The 19711-nt window shown below is 44.2% G+C and overlaps 1 protein-coding gene across 4 annotated transcripts in view; it reads left to right on the forward strand.

Annotated features, from left to right (window-relative positions):
* Positions 1-19711, forward strand: part of TRPM8 (transient receptor potential cation channel subfamily M member 8) — a 100319-nt gene that overhangs the window by 62426 nt on the left and 18182 nt on the right. For all 4 annotated transcript variants that reach the window (XM_003278553.4, XM_030803467.1, XM_030803469.1 and 1 more), the window contains 4 exons: positions 1229-1370; positions 2510-2681; positions 5244-5421; positions 15871-16061. In XM_003278553.4, the coding sequence (XP_003278601.1) occupies positions 1229-1370; positions 2510-2681; positions 5244-5421; positions 15871-16061 (683 nt within the window). The remainder of the gene's footprint in view (positions 1-1228; positions 1371-2509; positions 2682-5243; positions 5422-15870; positions 16062-19711) is intronic.

Below are 19711 nucleotides of genomic sequence, written 5' to 3' on the forward strand. Positions count from 1 at the left end.
TGTGTCTTTTTGGTAGAATGATTTATTTTCTTCAGGTATGTACTCAATAATGGGATTGCTGGGTCAAATGAGAGGAGAAGATGCTGAGAATGTTAACTATCATACAGTATTGTTTCATGTTGGGCCATATGATCTTCTAATATGCACGTAATTTTGATTTGAATGCTGGCTGTGGAGTCTGCCCTTCCAGTTACAAGCATATTTCCTCAATGGCACAGCCAGAGTGCGGGATTAGAAAAGCCAACCACACATTACCACCAAAAAAACAATGTGTATTCCACATCTTAGAGAGATTAGGGTATGCCCCAAACCATGGTTCGCATTGCCTAGCCTGCATCCTAACTGGCCTGTTGTCCCCAAATAGCTTTTAAGATAAAGCTACCAACTGGGCATGGTGGCTCACATCTGTAATCCCAACACTTTGGGAGGCTGAGTTGGGAGGATCACTTGAGCCCAGGAGTTCGAGACCAGCCTAAGCAACATAGCGAGACCCTGTTTCAATTTTTTAAAAAAGATAAGCTAGCAATTACATATGAGTAGTACTTTCAAATGATGTCATTTTGTAAAGAATCTTAACCATTCATATTTACACTTATACAGAATGAGATGGTTTACAATGAGTGTTCACCCTCCAATTTGAATGGGGTAAAAACGTCAATTTCCTCTTCAGATATTCTCCCTTTCTGGTTGGGTTTAAGGTTTCAGCATTTGAGCCACAGTTGGTTGGATATGATTCTAGATCACTCCAGTTAGAAAGCACAGATGGCTTTCAATGAGCACATTAGCAGGTGGTTAGATAATCAAATGATCTGGTGCAAATGAGGTAAGTTTCATTAGCGGAAAGCTGGCAGGGTGAAGTCCCAAGTGATCATGGGGGTGGGCTGGGGGTTGGCATCGTTATAGAAGCCATGTGAGCCAGGGAAGTTAGCAATAGCATGGTTAGTTTCCTGCAGTAGTGTGTGAGGATGGCAGGCTAAAGAAACAGGAACCTCTGAGAGCTCAGTTTGGTGAGATGTCTTTGCTTTTCATGTCTTTTCATGTCCTTGACTGTACTTGAGGCCATGAAAGCAGAAGATCATGGCCTTTGCTGGGTGGTGTTTCTGGCCTATTTTCACTCACTCAACCTTCCAGCTCTTGCCTGTTTCTTGAAATTGGGTTATTTTTAGAAACAAAACTTTGGAATGTTTTGTCAATATCTCATGAATTCTGTTCCTTCTTTTCCCCCTAGGCTCCACTCTTCTAATAAAAGCTCTTTGTATTCTGGACGAGTCATTTTCTGTCTGGACTACATTATTTTCACTCTAAGATTGATCCACATTTTTACTGTAAGCAGAAACTTAGGACCCAAGATTATAATGCTGCAGAGGATGGTAAGAGTCAAGAATATTTGTAGTCACCATTTTTCTTGTGGGGCCCAGAGTTCTTTTAATAGTTGATAGGAGGATTTTGTCCTTAGAATGACTGTTGCGTTTCACCATCAGTAACATTTACTTTCTTTGATGTATTTCATCAGGGGCCTCTCCCAGGTTAAAATTTAATGAAAGATGGTTGTGAGGAGCAAACAGTGTCATTTAGTGCATTGTTAACAAATAACCTCATACTTATTTAGATTTTATACTTCACAAGTTACTTTCATTTGAGTCTTGACAGTTTGCTAAGAGTGTAGGTAGGGGAGGGACTTTTATGCCAATTTTATACATGGGGACAGTGGAGTCCAAGGAGGACTATGTTTGTCCAGAGACAAGCAGTGAGCTAGATGCATAGTGAGGATTGGAGCCTGAATCATGTAACTGTGTAATATAAATACAGGAAAAGGTTATAGCAGGCTTGTTACATACACATAATGGAAAGAATTACACATGGATGGTGTTGCTTTCCTAAACTTGTTTTCCAGATGACCCAAACCTCCACCGTTTCTGTCTTTAAATCAGATGAACATTGAGATGAGCTCATCTGGAAGCTCCATTCCAACACTGAGGTTCTTTGAGTTTGTGGTTTTAATTCAAAGCATTTCTGGGACATCCAGTCACCATGAAGTCATGCTATGTGTGCACAAAATTTAAAAAATATTAAATGGTCCATTCTTGTCTAATAAGGATAACTTTTATTTTCCAAACAAGCAAATAAACCAACAAACTACAAAAATAATTTTGGGTTTAAAAATGTATCAAAATCAAGAGGTATAGGGACAGAGAAGTCCTCCAAAACTTAGATTCCTCGTTTGCTCTAGAGCTGGGCTCCCACTCAGAAAGCTGCTGTTGCTGGGCTGGTTTGGAGATCAGCAAGCAAAATGCATCAAACCGGTTTTAACTCTGGAAGACAGATGTCTTAAGATCCAGAGATGATGATGACCGCTTTTGTCAATGAGTCAGTGAACTCTGGATGACTTAGATGCTCTGAGCCCTGGAACCGCTGCTCTTCTCTATGGTCCACTGAGGACGGCCGGGCTGGGGGGAATTGCTGACTGTGGGCAGGGTCCTGACTCTGCTCTCCTGTCCTCCCCCGACAGCTGATCGACGTGTTCTTCTTCCTGTTCCTCTTTGCGGTGTGGATGGTGGCCTTCGGCGTGGCCAGGCAAGGGATCCTTAGGCAGAATGAGCAGCGCTGGAGGTGGATATTCCGTTCGGTCATCTACGAGCCCTACCTGGCCATGTTCGGCCAGGTGCCCAGTGACGTGGACGGTAAGCCTGACTTGGCTCAGGTGGAAATAGCTTGGAGGAGGCATTTGCTCCCTGAACCAACCCCCAGGGCTGCCCCGGAGACCGCACTTCAGAAGCACGCACGTGAAACAGAGTCCAACACGACAGAGTAAAAACTAACTCCTCGAAACCTCTTCTTTGCTCTTAAGCAAGATTTTACATCAGCCTTGCAGATGGTGCCCAACATTTCAATTTTTAAACCTTTTTAAAAATAGTGATTCTGATATTTTCAATTAACAATGTGGCAATGGAAGGCAACAAGACTTACTAGTTTAGAAACCAGGGTTGTGAGTTGTACTCGTCGATATAACTGAGTGACTGGGCTCCCATTTCTTTCAAAAAGAGCAACATTGGAAAATCCACATTGGAACCTGGAATTTAGACTTCCGGCGTTAGTTAGCCCACTGCCAACTGGTTTTTGGAGGCAGGATGATGGTGGCACAGATGGTTTTAATTTGCCCACACCCGATTTACAGAAGGAAAGTGAGGGGCTATGTAAATTGTGTGTGTTTTGGATGGATGGGCTGAAGCATCTTTAGGATGCTGACAATAGCCTTGGCTTGTCATTTCCTACCCTGCCACGAGAAAACCATCCTGATGGTTTCCCTGAGCCAGAGCCTGCTCCTCCTGGTCACGGTTCTCCTTTCCTGTTGTTTTCTCTGTTATCCTCCTGGCCTCATAAGTCTCTCCAGCCCCATCTGCTGAACCCTCTTCCAAGACCTTAGAAACAGCTCTTCTCCCCTGCAGTGGTGGAAAGGCACCTTGGTATTGTCACGCCCAGTCTGCACACTGTGCCTGCTGCTTTATAGAAGCAGACGCATTTCATCCTCATAACAACCCTCCACGTCCATCATTTTAGTTCCATGGGGCTCTAAAGAGGAATTGGCAGGCGGGGTTCAGATCCAAGGTAGCCACTCATGTGCTGTGTGCCCCCGGGAAGTGACTGCATTTTGCTGTCTCTGTTTCATGGGCACAACTGGTAAAGCACCATCTTCTCCACAGGGTCTCTCACTGGCCAGTGTGACCCCACACATGCTCAGATGAGGATCTCTGGCACAGAGCAGCTCTCAGAGGCCAGACGTTTGTACCCATTGCCCCCTCCTGTGAGATTTCTCAGATGCACCTTGGCACATCCTAATAAAAGGGTCTTGATGCCCACTTCCAGACCCAAACTTCCCCCAATGCCCTCCTGTGAAGGTCGGCTGCCACCATCCACACAGTTGTGTGAATAGAGCTGTCAGAAGCCTCATTGTTGTCCTTAACACCTTCTCAGATTTCATTCCCCTCTATTCAATTCATCCGCTAGTTTTGTTGATTTTTATCTCCTAAATGTTTTTTTGAAATCTGTTTTTTCCATCACCACTGCCACCCCGTAAGCCATCCTCATCGCTTGCCTGCCTGAGTCTTAGGCACAACCTCCTCACCTTCCTTCCCCTCGAGCCCCTTCTGATCTGTGCTGCAGCCAGAGCGATTCTTTGGAAAAGGGAATCTGATGTGTCATTCCTCTGCTTAAAACAGCCTCATGGCTTCCCATCACTTCAGTGTAAAGATTTTAAAAGTAGGCCGGGGATGGTGGCTTATGCCTGTAATCCCAGCACTTTGGTAGGCCGAGGCAGTCAGATCACCTGAGGACAAGAGTTTGAGACCAGCCTGGTCAGCATGGTGAAACCCTGTCTCTACTAAAAATACAAAAATTAGTTGGGAATGGTGGCTGATGCCTGTAATCCCAGCTACTTGGGAGGCTGAGGCAGGAGAATCACTTGAACCTGGGAGGTAGAGGTTGCAGTGAGCCAAGATAGTGCCACTGCACTCCAGCCTTGGCATCAGAGTGAGATTCCGTCTGAAAAAAAAAAAAAGATGTAAAAAGTTAATATGTCTGCTCAGTGTGCATCTTATTCTCCCATTTCCACTGATGTTTACAACCCCCACCCCGCCCCCACCACAGGGCCTTTGCACATGCTGTTGCCTCTGTGGGGTGCTCTAGGCTCCCACCCTCCCCATTAGTTCACGTTCCTGCTGCTCATCCTCTGCTCTCAGTTCTGAGACCCTTCCTTCTTGGGAAGCTGCTCCTGGATGAGCTGCCTCAGTTTATGCTTCTCAGAGCACTGTGTGTGTCCTTCTTAGCACTTTACATGGGCTGAGACTTTAAATGTGTGTGGTTGATTATCTGCCTATCCAAAGAGGCTGGAATGTTCTTTTTTTTTTTTTTTTTTTTTTTTTTTTTTTGAGACGGAGTCTCGCTCTGTCGCCCAGGCTGGAGTGCAGTGGCGAGGCTGGAATGTTCTTGAGGGCAAAGAACATGTTCACTTGACCCTTCCTTTTATCTTGATCTTAACAAAGCCCCTTTTTCTTAGTAGCTGCTCAGTAAATATGCATTGAGCAGATGAACAGGTGATTCTAAGGACTATGACTTGTTTGGATAAAGTGCCTTAGAAGACGGCCTAAGACATTTCATGACCACCATGTTCTTGTGGCCCTGGGGATGCCATCGCTCTCACCCCTCCAGAGGGTCCTCACTTTTCCTGTTGGTTTCTACATCCTCAGGTACCACGTATGACTTTGCCCACTGCACCTTCACTGGGAATGAGTCCAAGCCACTGTGCGTGGAGCTGGATGAGCACAACCTGCCCCGGTTCCCCGAGTGGATCACCATCCCCCTGGTGTGCATCTACATGTTATCCACCAACATCCTGCTGGTCAACCTGCTGGTCGCCATGTTTGGGTATGTGTTCAGTCACATGTTCACTGATGTCCACCCTGGGCCAGGCCCCATGCCAGGCTGGAGGTGCTGGGAGCATTGCAAAGGTCCCACCATTGAGGAACATACTTTAGAGATCTTTTGGGGGATTGGTGGACTAGAGGGAGTGGGGCCGTTTTAAAGGGACCATATTAAAAATATAAACTGTGCCTTAAGTTTATTTGACACTGAAGACAAGCACCTGTGACAATCTTCATCAAATCCAGACTGCATATTTGGCATCCATTTAGCAAGCTCTTTGGAGCTCCACGAGGTTGGTAACAACATCACCCACTGGTGACGGAAATGTAGTTTCACTCATCTCCAAAGTGCCTTATATGTTATGGGCCTCAGTGGTATGGATTTGAGGATTTACAGGACTCAGACTTTAGTTAATTACTGTTTTAAAGTTTTCAGTTTAAATCAGAATACAAAGAGCAGAGACTGGAGAGTGACTCTCCTTTAGGGCTCATGCCTGATGAGGTTGGAGGGAATAATATTGGTAATTCTCCTTGATATATTTAGAAAATGATGTTTTTCATTTCCTCTCCATCTTTCTTAGGAGGGTTTCAAAGAGCCCCAGTGGTAGTTTCAGTGGGAGAGCCTTGGTTTTATATTGTTCCTTCAAGGTATATCAGCATTTTCGGTGCACAAATCCCATCATGGTCAGAAAGAAAATTAACCAACAAATATGCACATTTAATACATTATCTGTTAAACCTTTGGGTTGAAGGGAACTCTTTATTCAAAACCAGAAACCTAGAAACTCTGAATGAGAAGATAAACATATTTGATAAACATAAATGTTTGCAATGCATATAATGAACAAAGGCTTTTATCTCCTAATATAGAAAGAGCTCCTGTGAATTTATAAGAGAAAGACAACCCATAGAAAACTAGTCAGAGAAAATAAATAATTCAGAGAAAGAAGAGTCCAATGGCCAATAAGCATATAAAAAAGGACTTAACCTTGTGGATAGGAAAGTTCAGATGGAAACAATGAAACGCTGTTTTAAACCCAGCAGATGAACGAAAGTTAAAGGGAGTCTCTGGTGTTGGGATGACGCTGGGAAATGGACATTGCTACTGGGAACCTGACTCGCTTCCCATTCTTAGGAAAGTACTTCGAAAATAGTTATTAAAGGAAAAACATGCAAACCTCTGTCGGAACTCTCTCACATCTGGGAATCTATCCTAAAGATGTATGTACAAAGATGTTTATTAGATCACTATTTGATGCCTATCGCTAGGGGGAGGCTAAAGAAAGTGTGCTGTATCCACACTGTGGAATATTATGCCGCTCTTAAAAGACACAGTTTGATCTGTATCTATTAACTTGAAAGGATGATATTTTTTAAATATAAAAAACAAGTTGCAAATTAATTTTACGGCATAATACTGTTTTCTAACAATAAAAACATGAACTTTAAAAATCGTATATATACTTCACTGGTTACAATGATCACACATTACATTCGTAATTTAGACAAGAATATAAGGAAAAGACAATTGTCAAATAGAACCCTGAGATTCCAAGATGCCCAAGGACTACAGATGAGGGTCACCTGCCTCATTTGGCCAGTGGCCTCCCCCTGAGCAGGGCTGTGTGGAAGCACATACCTGTGGAAGCATATACCTCTGGGGACATCACATAGCAAAGGGACTGAGCAGTGTGTGGCCATCTGCTCTCCCAGTGTCCAGAGATGTCCTTCTCCAGTCCACTCCAGTCTTCTTTACACTGTGACCAAAAGTGATGTTTCCGAAACGTCACGGATGTGGTGTGGCTGTGTCCCCACCCAAATCTCATCTTGAATGGTAGCTCCCATAATTCCCTCATGTTGTGGGAGGGACCCAGTAGGAGATAATCGAATCGTGGGGGTGGTTTCCCCCATATTATTCTCGTGGTAGTGAATACGTCTCACGAGATCTGATGGTTTTATAAGGGGAAACCCCTGTTGCTTGGCTCTCATTCTCTTTGCCTGCTGCCATCCACGTGAGACGTGACTTGCTCCTCCTTGCTTTCCATCATGATTGTGAGGCCTCCCCAGCCACGTGGAACTGTGAGACCATTGAACTTCTTCTTCTTTTTTTTTTTTTTGTAAATTGCCCAGTTTTGGGTATGTCTTTATCATCAGTGTGAAAACGGACTAACACAGTCATTGTTCTGCTTAAAATTCTGGAAGGATTTCAGTATTTCCCTACAGCATTCAGAATAAATTTCAGGCTTCTCAGCTTCCCCACCATGCTCATCCCCTGATCTCTGTCCCCTGGCAGGCCTCCCATATGCTGGTCTTTAAGCAGGGTGATCTGCCATGCCTGATGCTTTGCACATACTTGTCCTCTGGATTGCCTCTTCCATCCCGAACTTCTCTTCCTGCCCAGTTCCTGCTTGCCCTTTACAGAGCCAGGAATTGTCTTTTGCCAGGATTGTACCTGATGGCCTGCCCACTTCACATAGAGACCCTTTGAGCCCCTATGGCACTCTTTTACTTGCATAGTAACAACCTTCTCTCCTTGAGAACGGTGAACTCTGGAGGGTGAAGATTTTGCCCGCCATCTCAGCACCTGGCACTTTGTGGGTTTATTCAATGAATGAAAAAAATGGGTTCTTACCCATGTTTAGTTCATTATTTAGTTATTAGTTATGAGCTTAGCTTCCTGGTGTGTTATATACTGAGAAGCACCAATGGTGAGTAACAAATCAACAAGAGAATCATCACGTAAAAGTTTAACATCTGCTCTGTGCCAGGTGCCTGGGCCATGAAGATTATGTGGCTGCTAGTTCCACATGGCCCTAAGGAGGGAAGGTGAAACTCTCCTTCACCACCTAGCTGGTGGCAGGGAGGGACTTGCGGATCCAGAAAACTGTCTGACTCACAGGCAGCCAGCCGATGTCCAAATGGTGTCCAAACGTCAGAGGGGCCAACATCTGAGCTGCAGAGAGAAGCAGCAGGTTATGGGTGATTATGTCTCCACAAGAGAGGGAGAAAGAGCAGACCAATCCCAAAACCTGAAGCAAAGGTGAGGGCGAAGTGGGATGGCTTCAGGCTTTTCCTTACAGTAATAAGATGTCATAGCTACACCGGATAGTCCTGTAAGAACTTACCACTAACTATATTTACAGACATTAAACAAAAAGACTAACAGCTGCTAAAGCCATGGCCTTTGAATTATGCTGACTTGGTAAACCTCAGCGAGGCACATGGTAAAATATTTAGAGCTTTCTTGAATCTATGCACGTGAGCTGTCTGAAGGAGCCATTCATGAGAACCGTGGCACTTTTGTAATCCATTACCTGTATTTTGATAATGAAATGATTGAATTTGGAGCTGAGCAAGATGGGAGCCTCGTCTGTCACTTTCAGGTGAAGGAGATGAAGTCCCAGCAGCTCAGCAGTCTGTGGTCCTGGCCGCGCGTTATCTGGTTTAACTCAGGTCTCTTCCCCACGAGGCCAGAGCCACTGCATGACATCCTACTCTTGCCCCAGTCAGTGCTTAAGTGTGACAACTTGCGACATCCCTGTCCTTGGGGAGCCTCCTCGATTAGCTCCGGCTTAAACCAGAGGCGTTTTCCTGGCTAATACCTGTCTGGGAACGCCAGAACAGCGAGAGACGCCGTGTTGTTATCCTTAGGTTAAATCCTTGGAACACTGTTTCTGATCATTGTTAAAGTTGTTCAGGGCTTACTCTGTGAGCAGATGGCCCCAGGCTGTGACCCTTCCCTGGCACCACATCAAAATACTCATTTAAAAGCTTAACCATACACAATGGCAACCTTATTAACTGCAATGCAAATGTACCCTTGGGAATTCTGAAGGAGTATTGGAGTGCTCTCTAGATGGTATTCAACAGAGAAAGGAAATGGACGTGAACCTCTGTGATTATTCTACATTAAAATTATCGATCACAGGACCTGTGTGGCTTATCAGAGGCAGGAAGTGAATTTAAAGTCAGTAAATGACTCCAGGTCGACTTACCAGGAGCTAGGGCATTTATAAGCATTGTGTCCTGAAGATAAGTTCACCCCATGCAGTTCTGAAAAGGACTCGTCAAACATGTCCTGCTGTAGAATAATTTCTAAAAATGTTCTTCAGATCTTAGGAGTAATATAAACATGCAGAAAAGTAGAAGGAAGAAAATAATGACCTGATACAAACTAAACGTTTGAGTGCTGCGTGGACAGTCTAAGGGAGGTTATTGAACTGGGGTGAAAAGAATAGAAAGAAGAGCGCAGATAATTGCAATAGTAACAATAGCTAATATTTATTGAAGCTTTCCCATGCTGGGCACAGGTTCAAGTGCTTTACAGGGGTCACCTTATTTAATTATTACTCATTTCTGTGTAGGTGTGTAGCTGGTGGGCTAGTTCAGGTTCTTGACTTCGGGACAGAAAAGAATTTGAAAGTGAGTCAAAAGCAAAAGCAAGCAAGTTGATTGCAAAGCCAAAGTACACTAGCAGCTGGTCAGAACAGGCCGCTCAGAGGCAAGACAGCTCTGTCTATTACTGGGGGATCTCCCTTTATGGGAAATTTGCATGATTATTCATGAAGGGGTGGGAAGGGGTATTGCTATTAAGCACGTTAGGAGTGGTTTCTTAGGCCCACATGTGCACTGGCTGTACATGCTAGTACATCCGTCGCATGTCTTATAAGCATTTTAAATCTCCACCCGGGGGTGTGCTTTTTACTATTATAATGAGCACAGGTCAGCCCAAGGACACTAATCACGGGTTTCTGTGCTTGTACAAATGTGGGGATTTTTCTCTTCTGCTCCCGCCTTTTTGCTGTAGGATGTTCTAACCACGAGCTCAGGATGTGGTCTGTGCACTGTTAGGCGGTTTGTTCTCTTCATCAATTTGACAAGTTTCTTGTTTCCTGTCAGGGGAGGCTCTGACCACCTCATCTAACCTGCCTCAGGTGCAGTCTTGTTGCCATTTTACACATAAGGAGTGGGAGGCAGAGAAAGGTTAAGTCCCTGCTGTTAAGGGAAGAGATGACATGAAAACATATGAATATAATATATATATAATAGAATGTAATACAAACAGCATGGAGAGGCTATTTGCAGAGGAGGGAGTTATTAATTGTGAGATTGTTGCCTGGGGGAGCCTAGGATCTGCAGCAGCAGCTAGATGGAGGTGATGTTTGCTTGAAAGATCATGTACCCAGAGCCCCGAGTGTTGGTAGGAGAGGTAGAAGCAGGAGAGATAATGTTAGTCTGGGGAGGAATCAGCAGCCGGGGAGGGTGGAAATGTAGGCAGGGGCTAGGTTATGGAGAGTCTTTTATGGTATATTAAAGAATTTGGACTTTTTCCTGAAGTTGAAGAGAAATGTCCTGGGTCTTCGTGCAAGTATATGGCACAGTCTTAGTTGGTTACTCTGTTAGCAATATACTTACCTGAATGATTAGCAATATACTAACCTGAATGATCAGTTCCAAAATCAGTGCGATCCAATCACTGGTCATCTCTTACTGCTGGCTGTTGTTGGCTTTGTACCTGCTTTTTTGGTGTTGCATAATGAGAGGGGAACCAGGATGTGTTACACAGTTTAACATACACACCAGCTCATCAGAGAGAGCAAAAAGTCAGTGTCACCACGGGCCATGGGGCAGTACTGGCTAGATACTGCCTGTGTGCTGGGGAAGGAGCGACAAAGGAAAACGCATGAAATTTACGCAAAGTTTGGAGGTGGTATCCACCTGATAGGGAGTTAGCTGACAAGTTTCTTGTATTTCAATGTATTTGAAAATTCTGCCATTGTTTTAGCATCTACTTTTTCTTTGTGAATTGTTTGCAGACTTGGCGTTCTGTTCTGTGGATCTGTCTTTGTATTTTGGTTTTTACTACCAAATGGCTTTGATTACTGAAGTTGTTTTTTTTTTTTTTTAGTCATTCTAACATCTGTTGTACAAGTTTCCCTCATTATTCTTATTCAAAACTTTTCTGGCATTTCTTGTATATTAATTGTACAGAGGATCCTAAGGCTTATCTTGTGAATTCTTTCTTCTTTCTCCTTCTCCCAAAAATTCTAGTGAATATTATTATGATGATGTTAGGTTTGTGGAATCATTTAAGGGAATTTGGCATCTTACTATTGAGAAGAAATGCTATGATTTTCATTTATTCAAACATATATAATTTCCCAGTAAAGTTTTATGGTCTTTTTCATATGGGTCTGGCAGATTCCTTGTTAATTTGTTTCCAGCCACTTATGGTGGGGGGAAAAAGTAAGGTACTTTTTCTATTATGTTTTTTCAGTGACTACTTTTTGGTACGTAGGAAGGTTATTAAAGTTTTCCTTATTTATTCTGGAACAAGTCTCCTTACTAAATTTCTTTTTTTTTCTTTTTATCATGTCATGGAAAATTCCTCCTCTTTTTTGTTTATTAAGCTCCTCTTTCTCTTCCTAATCAGAAAAGGATGTTATATGTTGCCAGAAGACTTTCTAGCAGCTATTGAAATGCTATTTTTCCTTTTGATCTAGTATTATGATGCATTGTACAAAAGATGAATGATATAAATGTTCTTAATATTTAGTCATCCTACTCTATGGTCGTGGTGTGTTATTCTTTTAAGGTACTTCTGGACTTCATTTATGTACAAAGCAATCTGAATTCTAAATGTCTGTTCCCTCTTGGTACCATTTCCACTCTCAGTGAGTTTCTGAACTGCTGTCCCTCTGCATGGCCTCTCCTTCTTCCTCCTCTCCTGTTCAGCTGAAGGTGCTCAGCTGGTTTCAGATGGACCTCAGCTGTCACTGCACGTCTCCAGCCAGCTGGGTGTTTGCCAGGGACAGGACACCAAGGGCACAAGATATCGCTGGAGATGCGTAAAGGGAAAATTGCAGAATTCTCTCAGGGACAACACCAGATGGCCACTGGTTGTCAAGGAGACTTTGAAAACCATCTCAGTTGGGGCGGGTGAGACCCTGGGCATGAGAGATGGTCTCTAAGCTGCTCTGATGCTTGCTTTACTGAGGGGGTGTCCATGTGCTGGCCCAGAAAATCCTTTTCTGCAGAGTTCAGTCTCCCCTTTACAGAATTTGAAAACAATGTCTACAGAATGTAAACATTGTTTTAGGAAAGCAGGTGGAAGCATCGCTCCTTCAGGAGCCCCCCTCTGGAGAACCCTCATGTCTATTTGGCTGAGTCCCGGACTGACTTGAGAGAAAAAGAACATTTTGGAAGCTGCTGCCATATGGGTCAAGTGTACCTTGGTGTATAAATAAATCTCAGCCTAGCCAGTCCTGAATATGCATTATTTATGCAAAACGGCTTTTGGGTATTAATGTCCAGTTATCAGCTGGTTCATTCACACCCCCTGGGATGCCCATAAGGGTTCTTGCTATTTGTCTGGGAAAGCTTTGCTGCTCACTGGATCCACCTTTGCCCTTGAGGTACAGAGGAAGCTACCCTTCCAACAGGAGGGGCCGTGCAGTCAACCCGGTTGTCCTGAGGAACAAATGATCGGTGACATATGAGGCAGAGCTCTTTAAAAGTAGGGAATGATACAAACACAAAGCCTTATTCATGGGCACTGACCTACGTGCACTGTAGCTCGGGGATCACAGACTTTCTCTGTAAGGGCCAGCTAGGGTCATTGGTCAGGTGTGTCAAAAGAAGCAGTATTCAGTGATGCTGTACCTCCCTGCTTTGTAAAAGCCATTCTTAGCTCATGGACTGTACAAAAACAGCTGGGGGGCTTGGCTTGGTCCCAAGTTGCAGTTTTCCAATACCTATTTTAGATGATTTAGAAGATATGTTTTTCCCTGACTCCAAGTGGTCACTTAAGCCATGGTGCAATAAATCTCTTCCTACTTGGACTCTTCTGGTCTGCGTTTCCACGCTGAGCTCTCTGAGGAAGATGGGGGCCCACTTGCCAAAGAGAATGCTTTCCCCTGCTCTGAGCATCCTGGAAGCTTCTCCTTTCAATAGGACTTGTTGCTTCTTTTGGAATAATACCTCGGAAAACAACATCAATGCACAAAAATGGATGCAGTTGTTTTGATTTTTTCTTTGGTGTTAGAGTTTTGGGAAGTCAGTATAATCCATTTTTTGACTAGATATATAGTCAAAGATTTCTATTTCCTTTTTTGAAATAGAGCATCTATTTCTTTTTTGGAAATACAGCATTGCTTAAAATGTTTTCACATTCATCTCTTCTTATTTTTAGGTTAAATTCTCCAAATTCGAATATTTCAAGTTACTTCTAGGGACAGTAATTTGAATGGTAATAGTTGTTCTGGCCCAAGTAGTAAACTGATTTCTGGCAAGTTCTTAGCCTGAACTTCCCTAATCGGGGGCTGCTGCATGCACACCTGTCTTGTGGCAGCAGCAGAAACATGCAGTGCATTTTGTAGGCAACAGAACCCACTGCGGACTAGAAAGGGTGGATGATGATGCTTGCTATTAGCCTCAAAGCAACCTGACCTACATTTGGAAGAAACGCCAGGCTGGCTGCTAGATTTGACTATAATACATCCCAGTCCTGGCTGTTTTTCACCTAAGTAATCTACCACTCAGGGTTGATGTGAGGATCAGTCAATGAACCAATTTACATGCCTAGCATAGGAGCTTACATGTAGGAGATGTTTAATAAACATAAATCCTTTTCTTTTAAGGATCTCACTCTGTTCAAGAGGCACTTGCTACAAGTCTGCCTTACGCAGGATCCAGGCCCTAGTGTAGATTGCAGAGGTGTTCCATTCATCATTAAACGCCAAGATAAACAAAGCTAAACTTTAAGCAAAGCCTATAACCATTGTCTGTGTAGGTCAGTGTTTTGTGTAGGTATCTGACATTTTTTTTGCTTAAGATATTTAAGTCTAATGTAATATAATGTAATGTATTAAGGTGCAAGAATGAGGTCTCATAACATATGTAATCGATTTTTCTGCCTGACTTTATTGAGGATATTCCCCAGAATTTGGATAATTTAATGCTTCCCCCATCAGGATTTGCCTTCAAACAGTTCATTGCAGCTTCTTTGGCTCTTGAAGGGATGATTTGATATTAGCAATAAAAATGTCTTGGATGGTTGAACTTTGCAAATTGTAATATGCTTTGTAGTTATCTAAAATGCTAAGCTAGCAAGTAGCCCAATAAAATCTTTTGAAATGAAGCATATCTCAAACCCATTTTTTGAAATAGAGCATTGCTTAAAACATTTCCTGCTCCCCTCTGTGAGATGTTATCATGTAGCAGGGAAACAAATAGACATGGGGCTGGATTGCAGGGTCCAAATCGCGGATTCAACACTTCCTAACTGGGGGACTCAGACAATTCACTTACCTTTGTTGTGCCTCCATTTCCTGATTTGTTCATTGCAGATGATAATAGACATCATAGATAATAGACATACATCAGAGAGTTGTTTGTAGATTAAGCCAATTAATTTAAGCAGACTGCTGGAACAGTGTCTGGTTTATAATAAGTGTTAGCTATTTTATAGTTTCGATTTAATTTGTAACAGAGAAATCCTTGGCATTATCAGTTTTGGAGTAAGACACAAAATAAACATTTTAATCATTATGGAAGTAATTCATACTCATTGCCTCACGCTGGAAAGCAAATGGAAAAGAGAATAAACAGCACTCAAGATGTGATGCCCAAGGTGACCGCCATTTGTGGTTGATCTATTTCTCTTTGTGAATTGAGATTTGCATAACAAAACCATATTGTAAATACAAGTTTGAGCCTAATTATTTTCACTTAACATATATGATAAGCATTTCCCCATAATAAAACAATTATTCATAACTTTAATGGCTGCATAATGTAATCATATTGATTAACCGTAATGTGTGACACATTTTCTTAGTGATGAACATTTAGTTTCTTTCTTTCTCTTTGAGTAGGGGGTGGGGGCAGCTGTTACGTATGGTGCTGGTGGCCAACAGTGATGCATATATATTCATTTACATACATATTTTTTCTTAGTATTTCCTTATTCTTAGGGTAAATTCCCAGAAGTAAAGTCATTGGGTCAAAGGGATGAACATTCTTGAGGCTCTTGATAAACACAAGCTGTTTTCTTCCCAGGCTGTTTACACTTAGACATGGATGAGGGCCACCATGCTAGTCCCAAGGGTGTTGACATCTTGGACCACTTTGTATCTAACATCATAAGAAATGAATAAAAAAAGAGAATCATTGAAAGATCTTGAAATAAAATAATTTTAAAGTTTGTTGAGCATTTTTTTGTGATTAAAAAAAAAAACACCAAAAGCCAGACACACTTTTGACCCAGCATGAATTGAAGATCACTTTCACTTCCTGTTGAGTTATTTTGGCTCGTGTATCAGTCTGGATTCTTCTCTCCTGTCTGGACTTAAGCTATTGCAGTAATAGCTTAATACCACTATTGCCATACTTGGTAGTTTAGTGATGAGGCATGCGCAATGCTAAGTCTTGGCCTTCTCTCTTCCCTCGCCAGCTACACGGTGGGCACCGTCCAGGAGAACAATGACCAGGTCTGGAAGTTCCAGAGGTACTTCCTGGTGCAGGAGTACTGCAGCCGCCTCAATATCCCCTTCCCCTTCATCATCTTCGCTTACTTCTACATGGTGGTGAAGAAGTGCTTCAAGTGTTGCTGCAAGGAGAAAAACATGGAGTCTTCTCTCTGCTGTGAGTGGTTTTTCCATGTGTACTTGGGATCAGAAGCAGCGATTAATTTCAGGGAAGGATGCCTGGTGTGTATCTCAACAGGAAGGAATTATTCACAGTTCTTTTACTGTTCACATCTGTACATCTGTAAAGATCAGGCATCAGGCCAACCAATGAATTACTCTAGAGGAAATGTAGATGAAGAAAGCACTGTAGATCTGCCGGGATAGCCTGCTTTGCGGGGGATGAATGACTTTTGGACAGATCGTGTAATAATAATGTAAATAGTATGTTGAACGGGCAGAATTCATGGGATAGTGTCCAATCATGACTTTGTTTTTGCTTTTCATTGTTCCCGTGAAATTTATTCTCTAGGAACCTTTAAATCTGACTCCAGCACAGTTTGTGACTCTTCTTAGGAAAATAGAAAATCTTACAATTGTTATACTTGAGAAAACATCATCTCAGTTTAGAAATAGGAACGTGTGGCCAGATTACAGGCAGTGGCTTATGCCTGTAATCCCAGTACTTTGAGAGGCCTAGGCGGGCAGATTGCCTGAGTTCAGGAGTTTGTGACCAGCCTGGGCAACACGGTGAAACCCCATCTCTACTAACATACAAAAAAATTAGCCGGGCATGGCAATGTGCGCCTGTAGTCCCGTAGTCCCAACTACTCGGGAGGCTGAGGCAGGAGAATTGCTTGAACCCGGGAGGTGGTGGAGGTTGCAGTGAGCCGAGATCTCACCACTGCACTCCAGCCTGGGCGACAGAGCGAGACTCCGTCTCAAAAAAAAAAAAAAAAAAAAAAAAAGAGGAAGAAATAGGAACGTGCAGTTCAATATATTAACCAGCCTATTAATTGCTATTCAGAGGTGAGACTCCTCCTCCCCACCCCGCTCCCAGCTGGCGGAGCTGTCAGGGAGCGTTGGTAGTGGGCTGTTCCCTCCCTTCACTCCCATTCACTGGCTGTGGGGACTGACCCTCCACAGCTGGAGCACAGAGGGGCAGGATGGGAAGGGGAGCTGAAAGCCTTTTCTTAGTGATGCTGTTCTGGGCTGCTTCGTGCCCTCTGGCCTGGCAGATGTTTGAAACTGATCCTTGATTATGTGGGCACTCAGGGGGTCCTTCAGAGAGTCCCTGGCTGTCCCATCTGACCCCAACTCCTAGAACTTGGCCATGCTTTCTCTGGTGGCTGCCCCCCACCCCAGCCTCTGGTTTCCAGGGGTCCACCCCACATACTCCACACACTAATGTCTTCAGGAAGGCAGCCATCAACCCAACCCATCCACACATCAGACTGTGGATCATTCTCTCTCTCATATGGTCACCTAGCCCTCACAAACTGGGGTGCAGGCTGCTCCCCACCCAGCCACCTCTCCCTACCCCTGAAGTGGTAGCAGCTGTCAGCCATATGTCCTTTGAATGCAGGGAGCTGGCATCCAGCTCTCTTCCTGGCCCTGTAGGAACCCACATCAGGCTTGAGTTTCTCCCAGAGCCACTAAGCCAGACAATCTTCCTAGCCCCCAGTTATGCCTCAACCAGATTAAGCATGCAGGGAGGAAGGGGCCTGTTATTTGTTCGGATGTTTGGACACAAAAGAAAAGATAGAAAGGGCACCCCTGGCCTTTTTCCTCACCCCCTAACCTCAGACCTAAGCCACAGATCCATCTCTAGGGTGGGGAGGTAGCTGTGGGGCCAACTCCTCCATCAGGCACAGCGCCAGGGCCCACAGGACCTCAGGGGCTCCTGAACGTCTTTACATTTTCTTTAAAAACCATAAGAAAAAAATGAGATTTTAGATTAAAGAAAGTGTTCTCATATATATTCATGTATTTGTTTTATACCAACTAAGTCATAAAATATTTTTAATATATTTTTTTCTGAAGGAAGGGACTCAGAATGGCAAATGTGCCTAGGGCCTAGGGTGACCATCTCGTTGTAGTTTGCCCAGGACTTCCCCATCTTAGTACTGAGAGTCCTGCATCCTGGGAATCCAGTTAGGGTGAGCAGCTTGTGCCCATCCAGTTAGGGTGCCAGCTTGTGCCCATCCAGTTAGGGTGCCAGCTTGTGCCCATCCTGTTAAGGTGAGCAGATTGTACCCATTTAGTTAGAGTGAGAAGCTTGTGCCCATTTGCCCAGAACTATCCCAATTATAACATGGAAATTTTTGCCTTCTGGGAACCTCCTTGGTTTCAGGGACTGCTGGTCACCCTTCTAGTCTTAACGGCCCTGTGTGCTGGCAAGGGATGTAGAGTTAATGACTCGGATTGGACCACGCTTTGGTAGCTTCAGGATTTTCATTTTCAGTTCCCTTCTTGTGAAAAAAATAAAGGAGGGTCATTTTAGGTCTCTAAGTGGATCAGTTATCTATAATTGTGCAACCAGTCACCCCGAAACTTGGTTTCCTGAAAGCATTTATTTGCCCATGATTCTGTGGGTCCCTCCTGGGGCAGGGCAGGGCAGGGCAGGGCAGGGCAGGGCTGGGCTGGGCTGGCTGCCTCTGCTCCTTGAAGTATCCAGTGGTTGGAAACTGGACCCCAGGCTGGCTGGTCTGGACATCCACACGGATTCTCACGTGCAGGGCTGGCCGGCCAGCAGCAGGGAGTCTCAGTGTCACCACACATAGCAGCTGGGTTCCTGCAAAAAGCAGGTACTGCAAGGCCCCTGAGGCTGTGGCTCAGAAAGTCAGATGACGTCACTTCTGCTGCGTTCTATTGGTCCAAGCAAGTCACAGGCCCACCCAGACAGAGTGGGTAGAGAATGTGACCCCGCTTCTGGGTGGGAAGGACAGCCTGCCCGGTGGGTGGAAGAATCCGTGGCCCTGTTTGGCCACCTATCACCCTAGGCATCACTGAGCTGAATGCGCCAGTCCTCTGAGAGTGCCTCCCCCACCCAATGCTGGTTTATCAAAAGAAGGGGAGCTTCTCACTGCCCGTCCTACTCCCAAATTCACAGCAGAAGTGCGTGGTGCCCTTGGAGCAAGGTGCATGGGGGCTTACCTCTCATTAACTCACCTACCATACTAGACTTGGGTAGTTTGAGCAGTCCCACGTTATCTCTGATGCCTTGAACAATTTAAAACAAAATTTTCTATGCCCTGACATCTGCAGCTGCAATCACCCCTGGAAAATGCTGAGTACACAGGCTGAACCTGGGGTGCCTTTCCTGATCCTTACCATGCCCAGGCAGTTCCAGCAGATCTTTAAGAAAGAGCCTCTTCATCATACTCTGCACTTAGCTGATTTTCTGTTACTACTCTTCCAAAATTGATGTATTTTCACAAGTAATTTGAAGATTGTGTATGTGTTCCATCCTTGAAAAAAACCTTTCCTGAGCACATTGTTTCTGAGCAGCATCTGTGGTCAATGTGGATGGTTGATTGACTGATTGATTGATTTTTGAGACAGAGTCTCGCTGTGTTGCCCAGGCTGGAGTGCAGTGGCATGATCTCAGCTCACTGCAACCTCCGCCTCCTGGGTTCAAGTGATTCTCCTGCCTCAGCCTCCCAAGTAGCTGGGACTACAGGCACCCACCACCACGCCTGGCTAATTTTTGTATTTTTAGTAGAGATGAGGTTTCACTGTGTTGGCGAGCTGGTCTTGAACTCCTGACTTTGTGATCTGCCCGCCTTGGCCTCCCAAAGTGCTGGGATTACAGGCATGAGCCACTGT

Source organism: Nomascus leucogenys, chromosome 22a (genome assembly GCF_006542625.1).
Source record: "Nomascus leucogenys isolate Asia chromosome 22a, Asia_NLE_v1, whole genome shotgun sequence".
Classification (NCBI taxonomy): Eukaryota; Metazoa; Chordata; class Mammalia; order Primates; family Hylobatidae; genus Nomascus; species Nomascus leucogenys.